The sequence below is a fragment of the Equus przewalskii genome, unplaced genomic scaffold (assembly GCF_037783145.1).
Source record: "Equus przewalskii isolate Varuska unplaced genomic scaffold, EquPr2 ChrUn-10, whole genome shotgun sequence".
Taxonomy (NCBI): domain Eukaryota; kingdom Metazoa; phylum Chordata; class Mammalia; order Perissodactyla; family Equidae; genus Equus; species Equus przewalskii.
This window is the reverse complement of record NW_027228747.1, coordinates 3,100,273-3,127,896: the sequence shown is the minus strand read 5'-3', so window position 1 is coordinate 3,127,896 and position 27,624 is coordinate 3,100,273. Positions and strand designations below refer to the sequence as shown.

Below are 27,624 nucleotides of genomic sequence, written 5' to 3'. Positions count from 1 at the left end.
GGCCCATGGCCCATTGGTTAAGTTCACAGGCTCCATTTCGGTGGCCCAGGGTTCACCGGGTAGGATCCTGGGCGTGGACCTACACACCGATCATTAATCCATGCTGTGGTGGCATCCCACACTGAAAAACTAGAATGACCTACAACTAGGATATACAACTATGTACTGGGGCTTTGGGGAGAAAAAAAAAAGAGGGAGATTGGCAACAGATGTTAGCTCAGGGCCAATCTTCAAAAAAAAAACTTTCTATTTAACCAATATATCCAAAGTATTATTCAATGTGTTTATATAATATATGCAAAATATTCAACATGTAATCAATATAAAGATTATTAATGAGATATTTTACATTTTTTATACTAAGCCTTCAAAACCCAGTGTGTATTTTCTACTTACTACACATCTGACACAGCAACATTTCATGTGTTCAATAGCCACAGGTGGCTCATGGTAACCATATTGGATGGTGCAGCTAGAGGTTCCACCACTAGTTCTCGGGGTCGATGGGTGGGGTGGGAAGAGACAGGTCTCGGCCAATAGGAACTATCATCTCTGATTAACCTCTGCTCCTGCCTGAAAAAATCACTTCTGACAGATGGCAGCTTATCTACCTCTCACTCTTGCTAATTCTCTCTCCTAAAAACAAACAACCGAAACGGTTCCTAGCCGGATGTTGTTCCGGGAAGGGGGAGAGGCTTGCCGCCCACTGCCTAATCTATCTCTTGTGGGGTTTTTCCTGGCTTGAGAACTGCCAACATTTTCACTTCTTTTCCTTAGTCTTTGCTGAGAAGGATATAGGCAGACCACCAAGAGACCCCTCCAAGGCCACGGCCGAATGCTGGGCTTGTTTCTCATGCTCTTTCCTTGCTCCTTGGGCACTTGTTCACAAAGCTGAAAAGACGGCCTCCCTTGTGGGCTCCTTCTCTGCCTCTCGGAAGGCCTCTGCTGGGCACAGTCTCTGGCGGTGTAGAAGCTCAGCCCGTGTCCATTGACGGACAGGCTCCTGCCCTTTCCAGGCCACTATATCCAGCTCTCTGGCTTTATGCTTCACTTTCCCTTCTTAACTAGATACTAGAAGAACGCATCTCCAAGACCCACTGCCTCTCCCCTCCCCGACTCAATTGGGAGTGGGAGAAATAATTTAGAACTTATGAGGAGCAAGTTAATCTATACAAGAAAGTCAGTCCAAGAGGGGCAACTTCTGGTAGGATGTCCCCCCAGATCCTTTCCACCATCTTTAGTCTGAGAATGTTCTTTCCTTTGCAGAACTCAGTTCACTCCATCCTATGGAGTGCTTTCTTATTGTTTTAAGACTCTAAGACTTCAGAGGGGCCACTATGTGGCCTAGTGGTTAAGTTCTGCATGCTCTGCTTCAGCAGCCAGGGTTTGCTTCCTGGGTGCAGACCTACACCAGTCATTAGTGGCCATGCTGTGGTGGTGACCCACATAAAAAACATAAAGGAAGATTGGCAACAGATGTTAGCTCAGGGGGAACCTTCCTCAAGCAAAAAGAGGAAGATTGGCAACAGATGTTAGCTCAGGGCGAATCTTCCTCAGCTAAAAAAAGAAGAAGAAGAAGAAGAATTTAACACTTCAATGTCAAGTGTCTACAGGATACATGGAGGGGTTTGGCTTCCAGGCAGCCAAAAAGAGAAGAAGCCTAATTCTCTTTCCCAGCTACTAGGCTTCATCCAGCTTCCACCCAAGTGAGAGGGTCAGGAACCAAATTCTGGGAGACTCTGCTTTAGGAACTCTTTTTCCAGTTTTGCGCTGCAGCTGAGAAAAAAACTATTTGAGGTTGGCCATGGTCAAGAAAGGCTCATCCCATACACAGTCAAGCCGGCAAGTCAGTCCCCAAATCTGGGGAAGGAAATTCTTAAAGACCCTCCCGAGTTCCCTCGTGGGCTTCAGAGGTGCCTCCCCTAGGCTTCCCTCAGCCCCTCCCCCTGGCTGGAGAGGGCCGGGCTTGGGGGCGGGGCCTCGCGGCGCGCACGGCCCGTCGCCATGACGACCGCGACAAGATGGCGACGCTGCAGGGCTGCCTTCTGGAGTCCGACCCCGGGGCGCTGAGCCCCGCGCAGGTGCAGCAGCTGCGCGACTTCAAGGTGGGTGCACCCCCCCCGCCCCGCCTCCGTCAAAGTGCAGCTCCACCAGGGTGAGGGCCCCGGATAGGGAGGAGGGCCTCCGGGAGAAGGGGCGCGGGAAGACCCCCGGCGGAACCCGGGCTTCTGGGGCGCTGAACAGAGCCCGGCAGGCGCCTGGAAGGGCGGGAAGAACTGAAAAAGGGAGCTGGCCAGAGAAATGGACCGAAATTATGCCGGACAGATTAACTTAGATACAAACGAGGACTTCCGACCGTGGGGACCCGTGCTTGGTTGAGACCCCTACGCCTAAGCCGGAGGCAGCCTGGAGATGTCGGTCTGTGAGGACATCCAGGGAAAAGCCCCGGGTTAAACGCGCACGTTGCGTCCCCCAGCCCTTCGCACCTCCAGGACTTGAACCCTGAAATCTGTCTCCTCATGGAGCGTGACCCTTTGGTCTTGTCCCCTAGATTCAGACTCGGATTGCTAACGAAAAGTACCTACGGACCCACAAAGAAGTGGAGTTGCTCCTAAGTGGTTTCTTCAGGTAGGTGGTTTTCCAGAGCCGCCTTGAGCAACTCGTGGAAAATTTTACCAAATCTTGTTTGGGACAGATGAGTGTGAGTGACCCCTTCTTTCTTTGAACACTTCCTACTGCTTCCTTTAGGGTCTGACAGTTAGAAAATATCCTAAGATTGAATTTTTTCTAACTCTGGGATTTGTGGCACCCAGTGTTTTCTTGAGTTATCTCTAGAGGTTTCCTTTAGTTATCTCTAAATTCTCAAAAATACTAATATCCATTCCCTTTAGCTGTAAGGATAAATATGTGCCTTGTGACAGTTGGAAGAGGGATTCGGCGCTGAGAAAGTCTACAGGCAGCCACTGGGTGTAGAACACTATTCTCCGTCAGAAGAGCTTAACAAGATCACTAGAACTTAAAACAAATTCAGATGTTTGGCCCTTGCGTACCTGAGAACACTGTTGTAGAAGGACTCGGAGGGTCGGAAGCCACTCCGCTTAAGTCTTGGGGAAGAGAAGGCCATTTTCAGCATATCCTGAAGTATGTTTTTCCTTCCCCCACACTGCCTTTCAGCATGGCATTTGCTGGAGAATTCTCCCTATGGGATGAAAGGCAAAGAATTGAGGGGAAAAAAATCATGGAGCAGCAATGGGTAAAGACGATAGAGCTATCTCAAATACTGTTTGGCTATAGACAAATAGGCAAGGTTTAAATAATAATAATGCCTTCCACATCCAGGCCCGGTGTTGGTTTCCTACACTAGCAGCTATCATACTCCATTGTAATTGCATTGTGCATCTTCTGTTTCTCTCCCTGGACCAAAGCTCCAAGCTGCTGGAGCCATGTTTGTGTCCCCAGGGCCCACACAGTACATGGCATCTTGGTACACTTTTGCTGACCCTCCTAGCAACTCCACAAAAGATAGTTTATTATCCCTTCCATTTTACAGACCAAGAGGTGAGGTACCTTCCCCAAGTTGCAGAACCGGGATCCAAACCCCTGGTTTTTCCACTGTGTTGCGTTGTAAGCACACAGGAGCTGGGGAGCCAGAGGTAGGGCTCTCCTTTGTCTTCTCAAAAGTAGGCCTGGAGAGGTGTCTTTTTCCCCAGGCCCATTTGTGTTTCCTGGATCTCACTGTTCTTCATATTTTAACCATTTCTCCAAGTGGCAGCAGCTTCTCAGAGGGCAGACAGGGGAAGGAGAAAGGGAAAGCTGAAACCTGTCTGTGAAGGCTGGTTTTATTCGGGTCAGGGTAAGCCTTTGACACAAGATGGTTTAAGGATCCTCTGTCCGTGTCTGCCCTGGGGATCAAGCCATCACTTTTTGTACCTTGTCTTCTAAAGGGAAATACAGGATGACATTGTTCCTTTCCTGGGGAGCTTGCAATCAAAGTTAGGAATGATTCCAGCAGGGAGATTGGAGATAGATGTTAAAGATGTAAAAAATCACCATTTGCATTGTTCATCCTCCGGGGTGGTGAATGAAGAGGGCCATAGTTTTAGTTACATGTCAGGGATGGCTCTGCTTCTCTGTCCAGGAACAGTTTCCAGGGGGAGCTGCAGGGACAGCCTCAGGCATCTTCCCTTTCCTTCCTTAGCATCCCCCTCCCCGGGCCAGGTAGGCCACCAGGCTTTTCCTTTTGCTGTCTCTGAAGCTACCTTACATGAAATCCTCCTGGCCTCTTTTAGGCCTTTCTCTTTCTGGGGTGGAGGTGGGAGGGGGAGAGGAAGTATTTGGAGTTTGAGAGTTTGCTTTTGTTTGTTTGGCGTTATTGTTATTTCCTCTGGGTGGTACCAGGATGAACCAGAGTCAAGCCCTCATCTGTACTGGATGCTTCAGATGGTCCTTCCTGTGAAAAAGAGAAAGGGAGAAGAGCAGACAGAAGCCTGGGCAGCATGCCTGTCCTCATGTTCTGCAGGTCTCTGCTCTAGACTCATTCTAAGCCACGGGAAGCTCTGAATAGGTTTTGTTGGGAAGAGAGCTCCCAGATTGGGTTTTCCAGATTCTAATGATTTGTCGCTATTCAGCCACAGCTCTCTAGTCTATACTCATATATACAGTGTACAGAACTCCTGATACCTTGAATTTTGGGCCTGAAAAATGGGAAGAGTAGGAATCTAACTTATTTTAGGCACCCAGAGATCTCAGGTTTTAGGCTGGAGATATAATAGCCAAGTGTGAAATTGTAGAAAGACTTTGATGCTTTTGTAAACACCCAGGCAGATGAATCTTCCTAAAATACATCACTCATCATATCATTCCTTGGTTGGAAAAAACTTCAGTGGCTTCACAACAGTGACTTAAACCCAAAAAACATTCTATTGAAATATAAAGTACAGAAAAGGGGCATATCCTAAACTGGATGAACTTTCACAAGCGGAGAACACACTAGGGTCCAGATCAAGAAATAGAACGTGATTGGCACCTCAGACCCTTTGTGGCCCTTCCAGTCACTTCCCCCTAAAAGGTAGCCAGTATCCTGACTTCTCACAGCATGGATTTGTTTTGCCTTTTTTGAACTTTATATAAAGGGAATTCTACAACATGTACTCGATTGTCCTGGCTTCTTTTGCTCAACAGTATCTTGTAGATCCTCCATTTTCTTTGCTGTGTGGTATTCCACCGTGTGACCACACCACACTTGGTCTATCCATTCCCATTGACTTTTGAACTGAGTGTAAACGTCTCTCCTGGGCCTTCCAGGCCCTCCTCACAGAGGCCCCTTCACGTCCCACTGCTCCTCGCACACATGCCCTGCTCTGCCAGACCGAACCTCTCTGGTCACTCCACCAGCCTGGTGGAGGGGCGTTGACACTCGGGGAGTGCTCTTCCAGACCCTGGGGATACAAAGGTGGATGCGACCCAGTTCCTCCCGTCGAGGAGTTCACCGTCTATGGAACATGGGCTGTTTCTTTTCATTTCCAGGCCTTTGCTCTTGCAGCTTCCCTGACTCTGGAACCAGGGAAGGCTCCTGTCCCCAAGCCCTTGTCCTGCCTACTGAAATCCCGTGTACACCTCACGGTCCTCTCAAATGCCAGCTGCTCTGTGAAGATTTTGGGGGTCCTGCTCTCAGTTGCATTCCTCTCTCCTCTGATCTCCCAGCGCATTATTTAGTACCCTTCTAGGAGCCCTTCTGGGAGGCTCCTTGGCCTTTTGGACATTTGGGAACTTACCATTCCCTTTTATAGACTGTAACGTCTTTGAGGTGGGGCTATATTTTATCCTTTTTAAAATCAATCCCTCATATCTAGTACAGTTACTTACACATAATTTGTGCTCCATAATTATCAAGTTGAATTGAAGGAGGAAAAGGGAAGCAAAATTCTTGACACTTGGGAGGCAGGAGCTCCTGGCCTGGTGAGGCCTTCTAGGCTGGTGGGCAGGGCAGCCATGGCCAAGAGTTGTAGAGAGCACTGGCCTTGGAATCACAAGACCTGGGCCCTCCTTTCTTTACTTGCTTTATGAACCTGGACAGATGATTAACCTTTTGAAGGCTTGGTTTCTTCATATGTAAAATGAGGAACAGTCATTGCTGTTTCACAGGGTTTTTGTAAAGGGAGATACTGTGAACACTCTTCAGGAACAGAAAACTATGTGACACAAGGCATTCTCAACTCCCAGTGGCACCAGCAGCGCAGGTGTTGTCACGGGGGCCACTGCACCGCAGGGCCAGCCACCATCTTCAGTCCATCTTCTCAGCTTTGTTTGTTGTATTCTGCCCCCAGCCCATGGGAGTTTATTGTTAAACTTATCAGAAGGTTGTGGGCTTGCAGATCTGTCTCACCACACTCAAGCCCCTCCAGGACTAGGCAGCATGCTCCCCATCCTCGCCGCCCGCCCCTGGCTTGGTCTCTGGTTCCGTGGGAATGTTGCTGAATGCCTGACAAGCTTCGCCTGGCTGCAACACAGGTGTCTTTCGAGTGAGCAATCCCTAGGCTTATCGCCATGTAGGATGGTTTGCTCCATGCCTCAGATCCTGACTTCAAGGAAAATCAGGAATGAAGGGGTCTTTGTCAGGAGTCCTCTGGCTTTCTGACTCCCAAGACGGGTGTGTGTTGGGTCAGTGTGCTTCCTGCAAGCTCAGGACCAGCAGCCGTAGCACAGCCTGCCTTAAAGCCTCTGCCTCCTGCCCTTTTTCCCTAATGTTTTCCAGAGAAATGTTTTTGAAAAGACCAGACAACATCCAAGAATTTGCTGCAGGTGAGTAAGGCAGTGTCCATTCTGGGTGTTTGATAAGCCACCGCAAGTGGTGTTACTGGGAGTTTAGACCCGGACAAGCCCAGGATTCTTCCTGCAGCGTTTGGGGGACTTCTTCACCTGATGTCCTCCAGGGGAGCTTTTTTCAGAAGGCTCTTTCCTCCATTGTCATTTCCTCAAAATGAGGACAGATAAGAAATGAGGCAGAACTTCCTCATGGTGAGGATTTTGAGATTCCCAAAGGAACATGCTGGCAGCTCTTTTCCTGGAATCTTAAAGCAGGGTTCACAAGCCTGGCTGCACGGTAGAATTACCTGGGGAGCTTTTAACAACGCTGATGCCCAGACCCACCCCAGAGGTTTTTAGTTAGTCTGGGGTGGGGCCCGGGATTCACAGTTTTAAAGGCTCCCCAGGTGATTCAAATGGCTCCGCTGCCCCCATATGGCTTGAGGTCAGTGGTATTTAGAGGGACGGGGCTGGGCTGGATGATTTCTTGGGTCCTGTTAGCCCTGGGAGTTGCTTACGGCCTCAAATCGTTTCTAACTGAATCTAAGTATGTCTTTGCTGCAACAGCAGATGCTGCCTCTGATTCACATTATGCTGGGTGTATAAAAACCTCTTCTGTCGTCATCCTGCAAGAGCCTGGTTCTCCTCTGAGAGGATATTCTCAGAGAGGGCGTGATATCTCAGAGACAGGAGCTGGCAAGCCGAGTTGAAACAAGAATAACACTTGGCATTTATTTGGGCCCCAGGATGGGCTGGGAGCAGAAAACCCAGAGACTCCCTCAGCCCTCTGATGGCTCCCTGTGCGTCAGCAAGCTGGCAAATGGCAGGGCAGTGTGGTGGGGACAGGAGCCATCCTGTGTCAGCCCTTCCTGGGAGCGTTTGAGCTGGCAGGCTGAGAACTCCTTGGGCTGGGGACAGTGACCACAGGATTTGCTGTGACATCTCATATTATGTTGTAAAACAGGGCCACCAGTAACAGTCCTGCTAAGACCGAGACATGCTAACTTTTTAGCAGAATAAGCTGTCTCCCTCCCAGTCTTGTTCCCTTGGGTTTAGATGATTTCTTCTTTTTGATTCTTATCCTAGACTATTTCACAGATCCAAGACTTCCCAACAAGATTCACATGCAGCTAATTAAGGAGAAGAAAGCAGCTTAATTAGCAAAATCACGATGCTCAGCTGTTGAGAGAGACCAGAAAGAATCCAGCCTCAGGGTGGGTGTTAACCTCACTTACAGACGGAAGCTTCTTTCCTCTTGTGAAAATAAGCACTGGCTTCTTGGCCCAGGGTGGGAAAGAAACCAGAGGGAGGAGCTGAAGAGAAGTTTCATGCAAGTGTTTAGTTTTCTTGACACTATTTTGGGGAATTAAGGACTATGAAGAGAGGCCCAGGGTTTGTCTAGCATGTCTGCGGCGGGAAGAGACGTCTGTCATCTTAATCTAGTGCAATGGATTAAGAGAATGGAAGCAGAGTAGTTGGGGGTAAAGAGAGTGACAGGGATGTGGGGGTGGGACCCATTAGTATCAAGACTTTACTCGCCAGCTACAGAATTCCAGAGCGTCCCTGCAGATGGCCTTTTCCTTATGTCCTTGGTGATGGGAGTGGAGGGGGGCCTCCCATTGCTTCTGGGAAGGGTGGGAGCAGTGCCCCCCCCCACCCCCCCGCCGGTGCGTCTGGGATTGGGCGCTTTTCTGCTCCCCTCACCTTCAATCCAGGCTGTGCCATTAGGGCCGTCACACATTTTTCAGGCAGGATGATTTCTGAAATGATTCTGAAGGCTGGGATTTTGTTTTTTTCTTTTTTTTAATGTGAGGTGGGAAAAAGCCACACTCCTGATTTAGCAGAACCATTTCTGTTTTGCAGGGTCATCTGGAAGCAAGAGAGCCCTGTTGCCATCACTGTGGGTTTCCAGGCTGCCTTGGGCTCTGTCTGTTGTGGCAAAGCTTTTAAAGATACTCACTAAAACAGACCTTCCTGCTCTCTGTGCTTTATTTCACTCAGGAGAGGAAGACGTCCCTCATGGGAGGGCTACCCTGCCCCCACTCTGACCTGGTGGACAGCAGGCCTGTTTCTCTGTCCCTGGCAGCCTGTGGGCTGGGTCAGCAGGCTGTTTCCACATGTGCCTCAATACCGTGTGCTCCCTGCCCCTCCAGGCCACTCACTCCCAGAGCAAGACCAGAGGAAAGAACAGGGGTGGGGACCACACTGGTCGTGGTGGTGCTGAAATGAACAGAGTCCACACTTCAGCTGTGGTTTTGTTTTCTCTTTATCTTACCTCCTGGGTTACTGTCCAGAGTGTACAGGTGATGGTTAACTTTTATTTCCATAGAAGCAATAATAAAAGGAATTGGGCTGGAAGGACAACAAGAGAGAATGATATTAGACATAGAAAATCTATTCAGGGTCATGAATATTGTGAAATGTGAGCCTAACAGATGACTCAGAGAGGTGGTGGCGTTTGTTGTTTAGGATTTTTAGGAACAAGCTGCCCATCCATTTGATTTTCAGCTAAGAGGCAGGAAACTGGAGCAGTCGGCCTTATGAAGTCCTTTCCAGGCCCAGGAGGCGTGGAAGTCTTGCATCTGTATGTCCTGCCTCTCTGGCCTCCACAGCCCACTGGCTCCACTGTAAACAGGGCCTCTCACCTGTATGTCACGGGTCAATATCACCATGGCAACAGGAGCACAGCCCAAAGCGTGGGCTGTATTATTTTTATTTCTCTTGTCTCCGCCTGTCTTGTTCCCAGCTGCCATCACCTGCAGTAGTAGAGAGGGCAACAAAACAGGGTGTTTAGAGAACTATTAAAACTACACATAATAAGTTATAGAACAGGACCCTGCGGAGTTATTTTAAGTGATTTTGGAATCACGCTTCAGCAGCTCTAGCTCTGACAATGAGGCATCCCTGTTTAGAAAATCCAAACGGAGCCTTCAGCAAAAAACACACGTCTACTGAGGACCTCTGATGTGAAGTGTTATGTTAGACACCCTCGGAACCTTTCCTGGGAGAAGAGACCTGCAACAACGTGGGGAGAGCGCAAGGGGTTTGTCAGGATGCTTGAGTGCCCGATTTAATGCTGTGAGAGGGCAATCACTCAGTCCTGGGGAGTTTCCTGGTAGAAATAAGAAGTGCATTTCATTTGAAATACATTTCAAGGCCTTCCTGAGTGAGGAATGCATTTACTATGTGGCCATCATGCATCTACCTTGCGTGCGATAGTGTGCTAGGGCCCAGGGGTTGTCTTGCCGTGCAGTGGGCTATAGTCCGGGAGATGGGCTGCTTTTCTCCCCAAACCTTAACTGTCAGAATAGCTCACCTTTTAGACTGAAAGCTCCATCAGGGCAGGGGCCAAATCTAAAAATCGAACTTGTTCACTATTGAATTCCTGACTCCCAGCCCTGTGTCTCCATATAGCAAGTGCTCAGTAAGCATCCGTGCGGAGAATGAATGCTTGTATAACTGAATGAGCAGCTACGTTATATCAGTTGCTATAAAGACAGTTATATACCTGTGATGGAAGTAGGTACATATATAGGAGGAGGTAGAAGGAAGAACACCAGGTCTGCCTGAGGGAGTGAGGGGAACCTCACGGAAGCTCATGGAAGCAATGGAGATGGAGAGCCAGCAAGGAATTTTAAGCCAAGAGGAGTTCATGCAGAGATTTACATTTACGAAGTGTCACAGTGTGGGAGACAAATGAGAAGAAACTAAGACTAGAAATGGAAAGACCTGTAGGGAGACAATCACCAGAGTCCAAGCCACCATCATGTCTCACCTGATCCACGTCCTAGCTGGTCTCTTTGCTGACTCTCCTGCCCACTCTATCAGTTGACAATGTGTTTAGCTGCACAAGTGGCTTATGCAAATAGGGGGTTATTTTGCTCACCTGATAAGTCTGGCAGTAAGCAAGATTCAAAAGTTTAATGATGTCGACAAGTACCCCGACCAGGCTTCCATCTTTCTACTCTGCCAGCCTTAGCCTATGGCCTCACCTTTGTAAGAGGGCTCCTGCACTCGCAGGGGCCATTTCTGCACTCCGCGCAGAGAAGGAAGAAGAGCCACACCAGCTGAGTCCATCCCCTTTTTATGAGGAAGGAAAAGTTTTCCTGAAAGTCCTCCCCACCAGGGTCAGGCCAGATCAGGGTCACGTGGTCCACCCAAGTGCAAGAGAGATCAGGAAAGGGAACATCTGACTCCTCTCACTTGTAAAGCAAAGATGGCAAGAGAAAAGGAGAGGGGAACAGCTATTGGGTCAGCCCCAAAGCAGTGTGTGCCCCACCCGCACTCCCTGATTCATTCGCCATGTCATAGCTGGAAGGATCTTTTAAGAAACCTAAATCAGAGTATGTCACTCTCCTGCCTAGAACCCTTCAGTGATCTTCCGTGGACTTAAAATAAAATCCAGGTGGCTTTCCAGGGACTTACAAAGTTTTACAAAACCCTCTCCACCTCTCAGACTTTTCCCACTCTTTCTCTCCCCCCTCACTATGCTCCAGCGACACTGATCTTTTCTCTCTTCCTCAAACATGCCAAGGCAGTGCCCACTTTAGGGCCTTTGAACTCTGCCTGGATTTCTCTTCCCCAGATCTACAGGGCTGGGGGTCGAAGCTGGGATGCTCTGCACTGAAAGAAAATTCTGCTAAGCAAATGGGCCTTGCTTTTCTCACATATCAAGTCTGGAGGTGGTGGCTGCTGGCCTCGGTTCAGGGCCCACCTCTCTTCAGCTTCTCTTTCCCTCATGGTCAAAGGAGGAGCAGGAAGACCAGGAAGGGCTGTGTCAGTGATACTTGTCTTTCTTTTCTGGAAATGAAATGCTTCTCCAGAAACACCCCCTCGATCCCCACCAACGTCACGTTGGCCAGAACTGTGTACACGGCCTCCTCTTTAAGGGAGGCTGGGAAATTGAGTCTTTAGCCAGCCTGCAATGCCCTAGATAGCTTACTGTCACTTTCTCAGAGAGTCCTGTCCTAGGGATCCAACTGAAGTAGCCTTGCACAGATATTTTTTAATATTTAATTTAAAGTACCCCCCAGCCATTCTCTATCAAACACTCTGTTTTGTTTTCTTCATAACATCTATTTATCTTGTTTGCTTACTTTCTTGTTATTGTCTGTGGCTCCAAGAATGTGAGCTCCAGTGAGCAGGCCTCGTCAGTCTTGTTCGTCTCTCCAAGGCCAGCACCTACAACCATGCCTGGCACAGGCAGCTGCTCAGTGCACACTTGCTGGATGATTGGATGGATGGTGGTTAGAAGCCTGAACTGCAGGATGAGGGCGTGATCTATGCAGTGGCATGAAAACAGCAGATGAGTTCTAGATTTATTTAGGAGGCAGGACTTGTGGTTTGAATGGGGTAGAATTATAAAGGGGGTGTAGATTCTAGAATGACTTCCAGGTTTCTTTCCTGAGCAAGGAGAGAGATGATGGGTCATTCACTAATACAGAAGGGCAGTAGATAAGGGCGGGAGAAATAGAGAGATGAATTTAGACCAAAAGGTTTTCACTGAATTTGCAATTGGGTCATGGGTACTATTAATACGAATAGCTTCAGTGGGTTTGGCAGAAGTCAGACTGGTGGCTTTAGTAGCGATTGTGAGCTGAGGATGTGGAGTAGATGCACACTGCCCGTGGAGACAACCTTCTAGGAGCATGGCTGTGAGAAGACGGAGGAAGGGCAGTAGTTAGAAGGGGAAGCAGGGTCAAGGGTGGGCTTTTGTAATGGGAGATGCTTGAGCATCCACGGATCTGACAGTTTCCATCTCTTTGGATCTGTTTTACTTTAGGCTAAGAACATGAGGAGCTTCTTGAAAATGTTGCGCAGATTGGACCTGATAGCCAGAGGTAATGGGGACAAACAGGCAGGCCTACCTTTGCCACCGTGTGACCTAGAGTGACCTCTCTGTGTCAGGCTCCTCATCCTCACAACTGGAGCAGCAGCTCTCACAGGCTTGCTGTAAGGATTACCTCCGTCTTGCTGTTCAAGGGGTGGGAAGGAAGGGCTGCGCCTAGAAAGCAAGGCCCTCTCCGTCTAGCAGGACGGGGCTCTACTGCCCTCTCCTGGGCGTGGCTGGAGACACCACTCGGAGAACGCCTGTTCTAGGCCTGACTGCAGAATCAGCAGAAGGAAGAGAAACAAGGCTAAGTGGGAAAATATCCACAAATTCACAGATTCCTGGAATAGAAAGTTCACTCAGAAGTTACAAAATCCAGGGCCTTATCTCCTTCAGTGCTGCTTCATGAGCTCCTGGGATGTTTCCTTCTTAAAAGTGTTGGAAGAAAGAAAGCTTGCAAGGTTGATTATTCATTCATTTATTTATTCACTTACTTATTCACTCATTGACTCAAGAAATATTAGGGTATATTACATACTCAGGGCGCAAAGTTTTGGAAATAACACATACTCTTTCCTCAAGGAACTCAGTCTAGTGAGTAAAGACACATACATAGGATTATAACACAGTTTCAAAAGTGAAATGATAAGAGAAACACACAAGCCATCATGGGCGCACAGAGGAGGGGCACGTAACTGGTACTGTGGTAGTGGGGTGAGGGAACGATGAGGAGATGGCCAGAAAATATTTCCCAATATGGGAGCTGAACGCTAACACATGAATCGGAATTAAAGGCACCAGATTACTCTCTAGTAGCGTATCTCCCCATTATTAAATCCAAAGGGCAATTCTTGTTTCCTCCAAGGAAAGTTCTTCCTGAAGTCTTCCCTCACTTTTATCTCTGTGTTTAACACAGTCTCGTAGGGCCTTGTTTTTCATATCTGTAAAAAGAGGGGGGTGCTGCTAGATTTTACCTTTGAGCATCGTTGATGTGACTGAACTCTAGGAATGTTAACATTCGATTTGTGAAAACATCTCCCTGGGAGCAGGCTGGCAGGCGCATATGGACATGCAAACCCCAAAGTTTTTCAGCATCTATGGGAAAATTCAGCTCTAGTCCAAAAGAACCAAATGTGCTTTTTCTAATAGCCTCTCACTAAATGCTTGTTGAAAAAGAGCAGACTCCTGGCACTCTTCAACCATCCCTGTAGTTCCCTTGTGTTGCTGAGTTTGCACATCTATAAAGGGGGATAACGTGTCCCTGTGGATTTGTTGTGAGGGTTGTCATTACACGCCCAGGCACTGTACCTGTGCCTGGCCCATAGTAGGCCTCCACAGATAGCAACTACTATTTCAGTGAAGTAGCAGAACTCAATGCATTATTTTCCCCAAACCAATTTAGCCTGGCACAGGGGACGGGCACTGAGGAGAGAGTCCCAAGTGTCGGCATTTTGGAGAGAAAAGGAAGTAAACTAAAATTAAATGCAAGTTGACTTGTTGGAGTTTAAGACTATTTAGTGTGAGACTGAAGACTTGGAGCTTTCTCAGGAAAGCTTCTTCATGACCCAACATAATGGTTCAGTAGGCACACTTCTGACTCCGTCTCTTATAGGTCCCAGGCGGCCTGGAATCTGAGGCAGGTCCTTCAGGAACAGGACTTCAAGCAGCCTGTTCTTTGCATCAGTCTGAGAAGCGATAGCCCAGAGTCCTCAGAGAATTACGGTGATGAGTGAATCTCTGGGGACTGGGAGAACAAAGTTCCAATAGTCGCCTGGTAGCTGTAAGGGTAGGTTAGTTGTTCAGTTAGCATGTACCTGAGAGATAAATCTGAGGGAAAGAGGCTAAATGGGTTACTGCATTTAATTTCCACACTTTACAACTAGAGAAAGGAAAACCAAATGCCAAAGTAGAGGACTGAAGCATAGAATTTCTTCAAGCAGAAACTGCCTTAGAGATCAGTAAGTCCAATCTTATTTTACAGATGAAGAAACTTGCCCACATATGACAGAGTGGTAGAGGGGGCTGGCACTCTCCTGGTTTCCAATCAAATGTGATTCCAGTATTTCATGCTAGAAAAAAATACCTAGAATTACTTAGCTTGGAGAACAAAAAGTGGCTGGATGACAGTTCAGGAACTTATACCTCTGTGTAGTTAACCTACCATTCTAACTGTAGGTGAGGACAAAATCCATTCATTTATTCAGCAAACATTTGAGTGCCAACTATATCTCACTCAAAGTAATTTCCAGCTCTGTGATTTTCATGAATTCGCTATACTGTACATCATCTTGAACTAGATGTTACGGGAACATCCATTGAGTGTAAAGAAAGGTAGTCCACCCCTTAACAAGGAAAGGAGGATGCACAGTGTATTCTTTCTTTAAATACTTTTTAAAAACTGGGTTTTTTTTTCCCAGGGGAAGATTTGCCCTAAGCTAAGATCTGTTACCAATTTTCCTCCTTTTTTCTCCCCTCCCAGTACGTAGTCGTGTATAGTCATGAATTCTTCTGGTTCTTCTATGTGAGCCACTGCCACAGCATGGCTACTGACAGATGATTGGTGTGGTTCTGCACCCAGGAACTGAACCCAGGACACCAAAGCAGAGTGCGCAGAACTTTAACCACGAGGCCATCAGGGCTGGCTCAAGATGCAGTGTATCCTTGATCACATGTATTCAATAGGTCACAGGAGTGCTAGGACTAAGCTATAATAAGATCCAAACACAATGTCTATTTAGTTTTTTCCCTCAGTTGATGACCCTTCCAATAGTAAAGTAACAGACTGTGAGACTCCACTCACCAAACCATGAAGGAGGGAAGAGAAGTTGTGTGTAGCTGTCCTAGGTGAGAAGTATCAAAAAAATTTATTCTGCTTCTCATTTTTGAAGGTACTGGAGTGGATGCTGCAGTGTGCCATCCAGTGCCTGCCTTCAGGACTGAAGCATCATCCCACTCTTCCCTCCTGCCCAAGCTCCTGGGTGTTTTGGTGGCTAACAGTTCTCAGCTGGGACCCCTCTAGAAATTGCCCTTGACTGAAAAATCATTGAAGGTCATGCCTGCCCTATCCTGACACAGCCTGTATCCCTTGGTCAATATGGGAGTATAAAGGTCTGATTCCCTTGTCTCCATGAGGGACAACACTGAAGGGTCACAACAGCTCCAGAGCTCCTTCTGTCCAATCCTGTGGCCTTCACTTTCTCACAGGTAGTGTTGGTCCCAACAGCATGCCCTAATAAACTTCCTTTACTCAAATCTCCATCTTGAAATATGTTTCCCAGGAACACAACCTGGCAACAACTGATGCCAAGAGTACTGAAGAAGCAGATTCTAACATGAGATTTTAAAGCTGAATCACCTGCTGGCCAACTAGCAGTGAGGACCCCATCACTGGTGGTAGGTAGAGGACGGATGGCCTCTGGCACGCTGGATCAGTGCAGTTGTTAAAACGTTCACTAGAGGTGCACTAGGATCGGATCCTGGGGGAAGGGAATGCACTAGTGGGGGATATGTATCCGGCTTGAGAAGTTATAAAGACAACAGAATTGGATGGCTGCTGCTGGAGGCTAGCAATGCATTGGAGGAAGACAAAGGAAGGCTGAGGGTGATCAGTCACTAATTAAAGGCTAACTGAAAGGCTGAGGCTCTCCTTGGCAGCTTGTGAAGAGGCTTTTATCTCCTGCATCTAGAGGACCCAAATAGCTGAAAATAAGGTCCAGAATTTAATTATAAGAGTAGCAGAGTTCCAGAGAAGTTTGAATTCTTAACTCTGGCAGCTCCACTGGGAAGGAGTGAGAACTTGAGACATGGGATGGGGCACCTGGGTTGGTGCTTGAAAAAATCTTGAATCCCCAAATTCTCCTGCATAAGTATCTTAGAAAATGGCAGAGGGATCTTGCAAGACAATGTGCACTCCCTTCAAGATCTGCCCAGTCTCCTCTCCTGGCCCCCAGTAAGTGGGATTAAGTGCATCAGAACTCAGCTAAGAGCCCCACTAAGGGAGCACTATGCCCAGAGGCACTAGGGGGCCTGGCCAGCATGTACGGGCTGGAGATGGAAAAAGCTGTGTGGGTCTGGATTCTGAGGGCATTGGGTCAAGGAGAGTGGGACATAAAGTCTGATAAGGGAGAGTATATGAATATGAGAGCACCTTCCCATGACACAGGACTTCATACTGTGACAAGGACCTCAAGAGATGTTGCTGACATTCTGATAGGATGGCTCTTGGAAACTTGCAGAAAGCCAGGACCCACGTTAAGTGAAGTAGAAATGCCAGAACTGCCATGGTATATCGTGGAAGAAGGCATCAAAAGGCTCAAAAAAGTGGGCATGTTAGAGTGAATACGCTAAGTAAAGCCAGAAAATTCACCAAATGATTATGTTCCATCAGAGGGCCCAAATTCTATTTATTGAAGTGATAAAGAAAGCACTGGAGACGAGCACCAGTTTCATTGTGAAGTTCGGGGATGGCCTTGCTCTGTAGGCCAGGGCTGAGCTGTCACAGAACTAGGCTCACTGACAGCAATGAGGATGATAGGATGCTGAAACAGGCCAGTGGTGGGTGCCTGACCATTGGAATCAAAGTGGCTGAATTACTGTACTGAGCAGAAGGGTTGGAGAGGCAGCCAGGGTCTGACAGACAGAGAGCTCTGGAGATCAATTAATAGAACATGGCTTTCTTGGGAACAAGATACATGGCACTCAACAAGGATATTGCTCAATGTGTACAATAAAAAGAAATCAAGGATGGATGATCAGAAGGCTGAGGGAAGCTAATCTGATAAAAAGTTACAATTCCTTGCTGTTTTTACACCTGAGCCTGCTTTAAAATATACATCTTTATTGAGCCCGATTTAAAAAATAAATCTTTATTGAGGTATAATTTATTTACATTAAAATTTACCAATTTAAAATGTATACTTTAATAAGTTTTTCAAATACATACAGTTGTTTAAGATATGTAACATTTCCATCATCCCACAACATTCTCTTGTGCCCAGAGGTGTGCTGGAGCCAAATCATACCACCTAGTGAGATCCAATTGTTAGCTAGCCTCTCATCCCTACTCAGTGTTCAGTGACGTTGGTAATGTGAAACTGGCAAAGGAAGGAACAATTACACCATAGAAATTGGCAAATGCTACAAATCAGGGCTCCCTTTCCGCTGAAAGCTGATCGTTAAACATTTACCAGCCCATCACAGCTCGTTCCCCTTTCAGTCAACCCCCATCCAAAGCTCTGGCTCCTAGCCATCACTGATATTATGTCACTAGAGTTTTGCCTTTTTAAGAATTTCACATAAATGAAATCATACAGCATGTAGTCTTTTGTGTCCAACTTCTTTTATGTAGCATATTTTTAGATTTATCAGTGTTGTGTGTATCATTAGTTTGTTTCTTCATCTTGCTGAGTAGTATTCCATTGTTGATCCATGGTTGATGGCTATTTGGCTTGTTTCCATTTAGGGAATAAAGTTCCTATAAACATTAATATAGCATTAGTAAGTTTTCATTTCTCTTTAGATCTTTTTTTCCTTTTCTGTTTAGAGAACTTCCTTTAGTCATTCTTTTAGAGTAAGTCTACTGGTGACAAACTCTCTTATCTTTCCTTTGTCTGAATGTGGCTTATTTCCCCTTCATTCCTGAAGGATATTTTTTCTGGGTATAGAATTCTGGGTTGACAGTTTTCTTCCAGCACTTGAAAAACAGTGTACCACTTCCTTCTTGCCTCCATGGTTTTTGATGAGAAATCTGCTGTCATTTGATTTTTTTTCCTTTATAGGTGTCATTTTTCTCTAGCTGCTTTCAAGATTTTTTCTTTAGTCTTTAGATTTCAGAAATTTAATTATGATGTGTCTTAGCATGAACTTCTTTGGGTTTATCTTGTTTAGGATTTGCTTAGTTTCTGGAATCAGTACGTTTAAGTCTCTTGACAAATTTGAGAAGTTTTCAGCCATTATTCTTTTGTGTACTTTTTCAGCCCTGCCTTCTGTCTCCTCTCCATCTGGGACTCCAATGACAGGAATGTTAGATCTTTTGTTATAATCTCACAGGTCCCTGAGATTCCATTCATTTTTTTCAGTCTATTTTCTCTGCATTGTTCAGATTGGGTAATTTCTATTATTCTATCTTTCAGCTCACAGATTCTTTCCTCTATCCTCTTCATTCTGCTGTTGAACCCATCCACTGAACTCTTCGTTTCAATTATTATATTTTATAGTTCTAATACAGTATTTCCACTTGGTTCCTCTTTATATCTTCTATTTCTTTGAGATTTTCTATTTCTTTGCTGAAGCTATTTTTTTTCATTTGTCTCAAGTGTGATCATAATTGCTTGGTGAGGCATTTTTATCATGGCTGCTTCAAAATATTTGTCAGATAATTCTAATATCTCTGTCATTGCAATATTGGCATCTATTGATTGTCTTTTTTCATTCATTTTGAGATCTTCCTGGTTCTTGGTATGATGAGAGTTTTAAATTTTAGTATTATGTTATAAGACTCTGAATCTTAACACTTGTTTTAATTAACTTTCTCTGACACTGCTTTGGCAGGGGAGGGTGAAGTAGGAATTCATTGTTGTCAGGTGGAAGTAGAATTTCAGATTTCCCACTTCACCTCTATTGACACCCAAGTGGAGCTCCTCTTTACTGCTGAGTGGGAGTGTGAGTTCCAGCTCCCCACATGGTCTCCACTGATACTTTGGTAGATGTGGCCTCATTACTGCTGGGTAATGGTGAAAGTCCTGACTCTCTGCTAGGCCTCCTCTGATACTACCCTGTAGGAAGGCAGAAGGATGCCTCATTTCTGCCAGGTGGGAGTAGATGTCCAAGTTCCACACTGACACCATGGTCTTTACTGACAATGGAGGAGGAGGAGGGCTCATTACTGGCTGGTGGGGATGAAAGTCATGGTTCCCTACTTGGCCTTCTGTGACATCACCCTGGCAGGGGTGTTGGGGTGACTTGTTAGAATCTTGCAAGGATGTAAGTCTAGGTTCCCCACTAAGACTGGGCATGGGCGAGGGTAGGGCCTCAGTGTTGTTTGTGGTGGTTGGCTAGAGTAGAGCAGTTATTGTCTAGAAGTTTTCTGTCTTGCTAGGCTGTTCCTTTGGCTGGCAGGAACAGGTGTTTGTTAGGATTTTTTTTTTTTGGGGGGGGGCCCATTTGTGCCCCATTGGCATTTCCAGGTTGCTGGTTTATTCAGCTCCAAATCTGGGATAAATGAAGCAAAAAGAAAACCCAAGAGACTCACCACAGTGTTTTTCCTGGGTCCCAAGGTCCCTAACCAGTCTACTTTCTTTTTTCCACCTTTCAAAGTCTTATGTTTGTTTTATATATAATTTCCAGGGTTACAGTTCTACCAGGAATGATAAAAGTACATCTACTCTATCTTCCTAGAAGGAGAAGTTCCATCAGTGTATTTTTCATTTCATATATTGTATTTTTCATCTCCAAAAGTTCCATTTGGATCTTCCTTATATTCCATTTCTCTTATTACATTTTTTTCCTTTATATTCTTAAGTGTATGAAGCATATTTATAGCTGTTTTAATGTCCTCTCTACGAATTCCACCATTACTGGCATTTCTGGGACTGTTTCTCTTGGTCTGGGTAACATTTTTCTGTCTCTTTTTTTTTTAAAGATTTTATTTTTTTTTCCTTTTTCTCCCCAAAGCCCCCCAGTACATAGTTGTATATTCTTCGTTGTGGGTCCACCTAGTTGTGGCATGTGGGATGCTGCCTCAGCGTGGCCCGATGAGCAGCGCCATGTCCGCGCCCAGGATTCGAACCAATGAAACACTGGGCTGCCTGCAGCGGAGCGCGCGAACCCAACCACTCGGCCACGGGGCCAGCCCCTTTTGTCTCTTTTTAATGGTAATATTTGATTGGATATCAGACATTGGGAATTTTAGGTTGTTCAGTGCTAGATTTTGTTGCATTTCTTTAATGAGTGTTGGACTTGATTCCTGCATACTTGGTATCAGTTTGATCCTTTCAAGGCTTGCTTTCAAGCTTTGCAAGGGTTGGTCCAGAGTAGCCTTTATTCTCATGCCCACTACTGAGTCCTTTTGAGGATTTTACCTGATGCTCCATGTATTATAAGATCTTACATACACTGGCTGTCAGGAACACAAAATATTTCCAATCTTGCGTTAGCTCTGGGAAATGTTTGGCCTACTGCCTTCTGGTGATTTTATCCTCTAGTCTCATGGACCTTCCCCCCATGCATGCACAGGTCAGTTTCAGTCAAACATTTGAGGGGATCCCTCTGCAGATCTTCACAGCTCTCTCTGTGTCATTCCCTTATCTCCAGTGTTCTGCTCCTCAATTTCTAGCTAATTTATCCTCCAACAACACTAATCTGTCTTCTTTACTCAGTAAGACCAGTGACTTTATTTGGGTTCCCCCCTCTGCACTGCTCCCTAGGATAGAGTGCAGGAAACTACTGTAGTAAACTGAGGCAATCTTAGGGCTCACCTCGTTTCCCTTTTCTCAGTTAACAAAGTTCTGCACTATTGGCTTTGCAATATCTATAAACATTTCTTTTATAACTTTGTATGGTTTTATAGCTATTTATAGTGGAAGGGCAATTTCTGTAGCTGTGATTACTTCATAGGTGGAAGTGAAGTCTTCCTGAGTCAGTTTTTCAGCTGGAAACAACTGATGAAAGAGACTGGGTTCCTAGGAGAGAGGACCCTGAAATACCATGACAAGTGTATAAGGTAATAATTCCCCCAGTCCTATCCCATAGGGACTGATGACCATTTATTTGCATAATACACATTGGAGAAAGAGGAATAGCCAACCATTTTACGAACTGTTGGATACAGGGTCCTGTTTGACATTGACATCCAAACATCTAAAATGTCACCATGGCCTGCTGTTAGAATGGCTAGTGTATTCCAGGTCCAAGTCTGGCTCTCAGTTGGTCTAGTGGGTTCACAGATCCACCTAGTGGTCATTTCATTGGTCCTTCATGGATAACTGAAATGGACTCATTTGAAAGTTGGCAGAACTACGTTTACCTTAGTAGTTTAAGAGCTATCATAGTGAGGAAGGCCTACATGAAGCTCCTGACACTGCCTCTACTATTTCAGGCCAAGAATAAAAAATAAAAAATATAACATTAGTGTCCCTCTTGAAGACCTAAAGGATGCAGGGATGGTGGTCCCCATCATAATGCCATTTAATTCACCAGTCTGGCCCCTGCTAAAACCAGAGAGTTCCTGGAGAATGACAGTGGATTATGGCAATCTCAATCAACAAGCAATTTCAATTATATCTGCTGCGTCAAATGTGGTATCTTTGCTAGAGCAGATTAACACAGCCTCAGCTACATGGTAGGTGGCCATTAATCTGAGCAATATATTCTTTTTCAACTCTGTAAGAAAGGAGTATCATAAAAAGTTTGCTTTCACTATTTAGATGACAGATAATATACATTTACAATCTTGTGCCTGGACCATGTAAACTCTCCCACCCTCTGTCATAATATAATCTGAAGAGACTTGGACCATCTGGACATTCCAAAGAATATCACATTACTATACTTGGTTGACATCATGGTAATTGCAAAGAATGAGCAAGAAATGGCAAGTACACAAAGCCTTGATAGGATAAACATTCTTCAAATGGTAGTACACAAACCCTGCAAAGATTCAGTGAAGTTTTTGGAGGTCCAGTGATCTGGACCATGCCAGGACGTTCCCTCCAAAGTAAAGGAGAAATTTTACTTCTCATACCTCTCACCACTAAGAAGGGAGCACAATGCTTGGTAAACCTCTTTGGGGTCTACAGATAGCACATTCCACACTTGAGAATACTGCTCTGACACATATATTGGGTGATACAAAAGGTTGCCAACTTTGAGTGGGACCCAGAGCAGGAAAAGGCTCTGTAACAGGTCCAGATTGTGGTACAAATGACCCTGCTGCTTGGTCCTCAAGACACCCTATTTTGTTAAAGGTGTGATGGGAAAAGATGCCACATGCTGTTTATGGCAAGCCTCAATAGGAAGTCATATACAGACCCCTACAGTTCTAGGGCAAGGCCATGCCATCTGACAGAGTACTATACACCTTTCAAAAGATAGCTCCTGTCATGCTACTGAGTCCTAGTGGAGACCATGTGCTTGCTCATGGGACATCAGGTGATCATGTAGCCAGAAATTCTGTTATGACTGGGGTTCTGCCAGACTCATAAGTCATAAGGTCAGATGGGCCCATCAGCAATCCTTCATAAGATGAAAATGATACATATAGAACCGGGCACAAGCAGGGCTGGAAGACAAAAGTAAGCTGCTTAAGCAGATGACCAGATTGGTGCTTCTCCTTCAGTTCACATCTATCTCCACACGGGGGAATCCCTCATGACCAGATGACAAAAGAGGAAAAAGGCTGGGCTTGGTTAATGTATGGGTTGTCTCAGTGGGTAGGTGGAAGTAAGCTGAAAATAGACTGTGGATGTACTATGGCCCCACTTAGAGGTGGCCCTGAAAGATGGCAGTGACGGAAATTTTCCCAGTGGGCAGAGCTTCAGGCAGTGCACCATCTGAAGAAAGAATATAGACTCACTCAGGCAAGGGAAACAAAAGAAAAAACAAACAAATGGAACCACATCAGACTAAAAAGCTTCTGCAAGGCAAAGGAAACCATGAACAAAATGAAGACAACCCACCAACTGGGAGAAAATATTTGAAAATCATATATCTGACAAGGGGTTAACTTCCAAAATATATAATGAACTCATACAACCCAACAACAAAAAGACAAACAACCTGATCAAAAAATGGGTATAGGATATGAACAGACATTTTTCCAAAGATGATATACAAATGGCCAACAGGCAAATGAAAAGATGTTCAACATGACTAATTATTAGGGAAATGTAAATCAAAACTACAATGAGATATCACCTTACACCCATCAGAATGGCTATAATTAAGAGGAGAAATAATAAGTGTTGGAGAGGATGTGGAAAAAAGGGAACCCTCATACACTGTGGTGGGAATGCAAACTGGTGCAGCCACTATGGAAAACAGTATGGAGATTTCTCAAAAAATTAAAAAAAGAATAACCATTATGATCCAGCTATCCCACTACTGGGTATAGATCCAAAGAACTTGAAATCAATGATCCAAAGAGATTTATGCACCCCTGTGTTCACTGCAGCATTATTCACAATAGCCCAGACATGGAAGCAACCCAAGTGCCCACCAACTGATGAATGGTTAAAGAAGATGTGGTGTATATAAATACAATGGAATTCTACTCAGCCATAAAAAAGGACAAAATTATCCCATTGACAACAACATGGATGGACCCTGAAGGTATTATGTTAAGCGAAATAAGCTGGACAGAGAAAGACAAACACTGCATGATTTCACTCATATATGGAAGATAAACTCATGAATAAAGAGAACAGATTTGGTGCTTACCACAGAGGAAGGGGGTGGGGAATGGGGCTAAAGGGTTAAAGGGGCACATATGTATGGTGACAGGTAAAAATTAGATTGTTGGTGGTGAGCACGATGCAGTCTATACAGAAACTTATATATAATAATGTACACCTGAAATTACATAATGTTATAAACCAATATGACCTCAATAAAAAAAAATAATTAAAGAAAAAAAGGAATAGACTCATGGACAGTGGTGAATGGACTGGCTGGTCGATCAGAGGCCTGGAAAAAGAAAAACTGCTGAAGACAAGGATGTCTGAGGAAAAGGCATATAGTTTACCTGAGAATGGTACAAAGTATGATGATTTTTGTAGTGCATGTTAATGCCCACTAGAGAACATCCACCACAGGAAAGGTACCAACCAACAAAGTAGACTGAATGACTTAGCCAGTTGGTATTAGCTAGTCTGTTATTGGCACCCAATGATGGCAAAGTGGCCATGTGAATGGAGGAGCCATGGTGGAAGCTATGCACGGGCACATCATGGACTCACCAAGGCTGACCTAGCTACAGCTGCTGTGAATGTCCAACTTGCTAGTAACAGACCAACACTAAGCCCCTGATACGTCACCAATTCCTCAAGGAAAGCATCCAGCCACTGGGTAGTAAGCTGATTACATTGAATCCCTACCCCCCAGAAGGGCAGTGTTCCATCTTGTCTGGACTTGATGTATATTATGGGTATGGGTTTGTCTTTCCTGCCTGCACCGCCTTAGTGGAGCCTTAGCACCACCATCCAAGGGCTTACAAGATATTTGATCCATTGGCATGAGATCTTGCATAACATTGCATTGGAACCAAGAGTCCCACTTTTTTTTTTTTAAGATTGGCACGTGAGCTAACATCTGTTGCCAATCTTTTAAAAATTTTTCTTCTTCTCCCCAAAGCCCCCCAGTACACAGTTGTATATTCTAGTTGTAGGTCTCTCTACTTGTGGCATGTGGGACGCTGCCTCAGCATGGCTTGATGAGCGGTGCCATGTCCATGTCCAGGATCTGAACCGGCAAAATCCTGGGCCGCCAAAGCAGAGCATGTGAACTTAACCACTTGGCCACAGGGCCAGCCCCTAGAGTCCCACATTATAGCAAGGAGGCACTGGGTACATGACCATGGGATCCACTGGTCTAATCATAGACCATACTACCCAAAAGCAGCCCACCAGATAGAAAAATGGAACAGCCTGTTGAAGGCATAGCTGAGGCATCAGCTTGGAGATGATACCCTGTAAAGATAAGACATTATCCTTCAGGATGCAGTATATACCAGGGGTCAATGGCCATCCTATAGTGCTGTGTCCCTAAGTAAAATACACGTGTCTGGGAAACAAGCGGTGGATGTAGGTACAGCCCCTCATTACCATCACTCCTAGTGACCCAACTGGGGAACCTGTGCCTCTTATCCCAACTCTGGCCTCTGAGGATTTGTAAGTCCTGCTTCCCAGAAGTGGAGTATTTCCACCAGAGGATACACGAAGAGACTCGTTAAACTTTAAGCTATGGCTGCCACCAGATTACTTCAGATCACTACCAAGAGCGAAGGAAGGAAAGGTATCCTGGCAGGAGTAACTGACCCTAACCATCAGGAGGTAGGGCCGCCATTACACAATGGAGACAGGGAAGAATATATTTGGCACCTTGGTCATCCGTTTAGGCATCTCTTGTGCCTCCCTTGCCCAATTTTGATAATAAATGGACAAGTGCAGTCATGGCTTGAGAAGGGCATGATGACCAGGTACTTTGTCAGGTAACCCATTTGGATCAGTAGAGGTACAAATTGCAGGGGTATGGGTGGGAATCTAGAATGGGCAGCAGAGGAGGGAGATAAGTACCAGTTGCAGACTTAAGCTACAGCAGCAAGGGCTGCTGTCTGTCCCAGACCTTCGTAAGTTTTCCCAGGAAAAGAGGCCCATCAGAATTCTAAGAGGATCATTCTAGAACTTATGAAGCAAATGGATCTGAACAGTGAGAAGAGGCAGACTGTAGTGTGCCGCCCAGATTCCTCCCTTCAGGACTGAAGCACTCAATTTTCCAAGCTGCTGAGCATGCCTGCAGCTCTCAGATGAGTTCCCCTCTGGAAATTGCCTTTGCATGAAGTCAGTCACCTCATCCAAGGTGATACTCATTCCTGGTCAATGTCGGGGTATCTAAGTCTGGCCACTTGCCTCAATATGGTACACATGTCTGCAGAGTCGTCCTAGTTTAAGCTCCCTTTGGGGCTGACTTTTTGTTGAGACTGCATCTGTTAGCTTTCTCCCTCTACCCAATTCTGCTTCCTTCACTCCCCAACTGGTGATCCAGAAGACTCCCTCCAATAAACTTCCTGCACACAAATCTCCAACTCCATTTTGACAGGAACCTACCCGGTGATAAGCATTTAAACTTTTTTTTTAAACCTTTTTTTTCCTTCTTCTCCTCAAAGCCCCCAGTACATAGTTGTATATTCTAGTTTGAGTGCCTCTGGTTGTGCTATGTGGGACACCGCCTCAGCATGGCCTGATGAGCAGTGCCATGTCCGCGTCTGGGATCCAAACCAGCGAAACCCCGGGCCGCCGAAGCGGAGCGCGCGAACTTAACCACTCCGCCATGGGGCCAGCCCCTTTAAACTTTTTGAGATTAGCTGTGTGGAACGCTGTGCCTGATGCTCAATTTCAGAGAGCTTCATGATGGTGATGGTGGTGCTGTGGAAAGATGCTTAAATGTGTTAAATGAGCTTTCCATCTCAAGGATAGTAGGGATGGGGACCATTGAAATGGCAAATTTCAAACAATACCAGTGCTAGACTCGAGTTATGGAGTTCTGGGAAGTGTGAGGTTGGATATAATTATCAGCACAAATACTGCTAACAGACCTCTCATTAGTTGAGATGACCTCACGTGGATGAAAGTCCTTAACTGGGCTGGAGTGGGAGATGAGCTCAAATAGGATAGAAACCAATCTCTCTCAGCTTCTGGTAAGGATAGCAAAAGAGTCAATGGTCCTACCTTTACCCTATGACCTCACATTATATCTGAGTGACCCTGGTACAACCCACTCGTCAACAGTTGGTCTTTTTTCCACTAGTGGGCCTTGAACTTATACAGAACTATCTAGTTTCCTCATCTCCTATCAAGACAGTTATTCCATAATTACCTAATGAATAGCCCCGTATCTTAATCTTCATCTGGAAACCAAGGTATTTGCTTTTTCAAAATTTCAGGAGCTGGTTCAATAAACAAAAGTTCCCTTTTTCAGCTTCTTTCATGCCAGTGTCATTTTCGCCAACAATCACCCTTAGGCCTTATTTGGATCTCCTTAGAAAAGTAGAATCCAGTATGCTTATTCATATTGATGACTTTATCAATATCCATAGTGAGAATAAGTTTTAAGACCAAAAATGTATCAGCTTGAGTAATTTGCCCATAGAAACTGTGGGAGGTAGCTTGCAAATGTTCTCTTCGTCCTTCTTTTTTAGCACCAAACCCCAGTGGTTCAAGAGGACATCCACTTGGAGGTCCTGTCCCCAGTCTACTCAAACCCAGTGAACACCACCTAAA

The 27,624-nt window shown here is 45.6% G+C and overlaps 1 protein-coding gene and 1 long non-coding RNA gene across 6 annotated transcripts; one reads left to right on the top strand and one right to left on the bottom strand.

Moving 5' to 3' along the window:
* Positions 1-1,266: 1,266 nt before the first annotated feature.
* Positions 1,267-23,282, top strand: RIIAD1 (regulatory subunit of type II PKA R-subunit domain containing 1). Of its 5 annotated transcripts, none has more exons than XM_070607310.1 (7): positions 1,948-2,105; positions 2,552-2,628; positions 6,755-6,801; positions 7,891-8,018; positions 12,587-12,644; positions 15,114-15,289; positions 15,913-23,282. In XM_070607310.1, exons 1-4 carry the CDS (start codon positions 2,022-2,024, stop codon positions 7,959-7,961), a joined length of 279 nt encoding a protein of 92 aa, XP_070463411.1. In that variant the 5' UTR covers positions 1,948-2,021; the 3' UTR covers positions 7,962-8,018; positions 12,587-12,644; positions 15,114-15,289; positions 15,913-23,282. The 5 variants fall into 5 exon arrangements, with proteins under 5 accessions (XP_008513658.1, XP_070463411.1, XP_070463410.1 ...); XM_070607309.1 differs by having other exon boundaries at positions 12,587-12,756; XM_070607311.1 differs by lacking the exons at positions 15,114-15,289; positions 15,913-23,282 and adding an exon at positions 15,523-15,886.
* On the bottom strand, positions 9,053-9,561 carry LOC139081467 (uncharacterized). The gene is made up of 2 exons (XR_011536587.1): positions 9,450-9,561; positions 9,053-9,156 (listed from the first exon to the last, which is right to left on the bottom strand). It is a non-coding gene; the product is annotated as an uncharacterized lncRNA (long non-coding RNA).
* Positions 23,283-27,624: the final 4,342 nt, after the last annotated feature.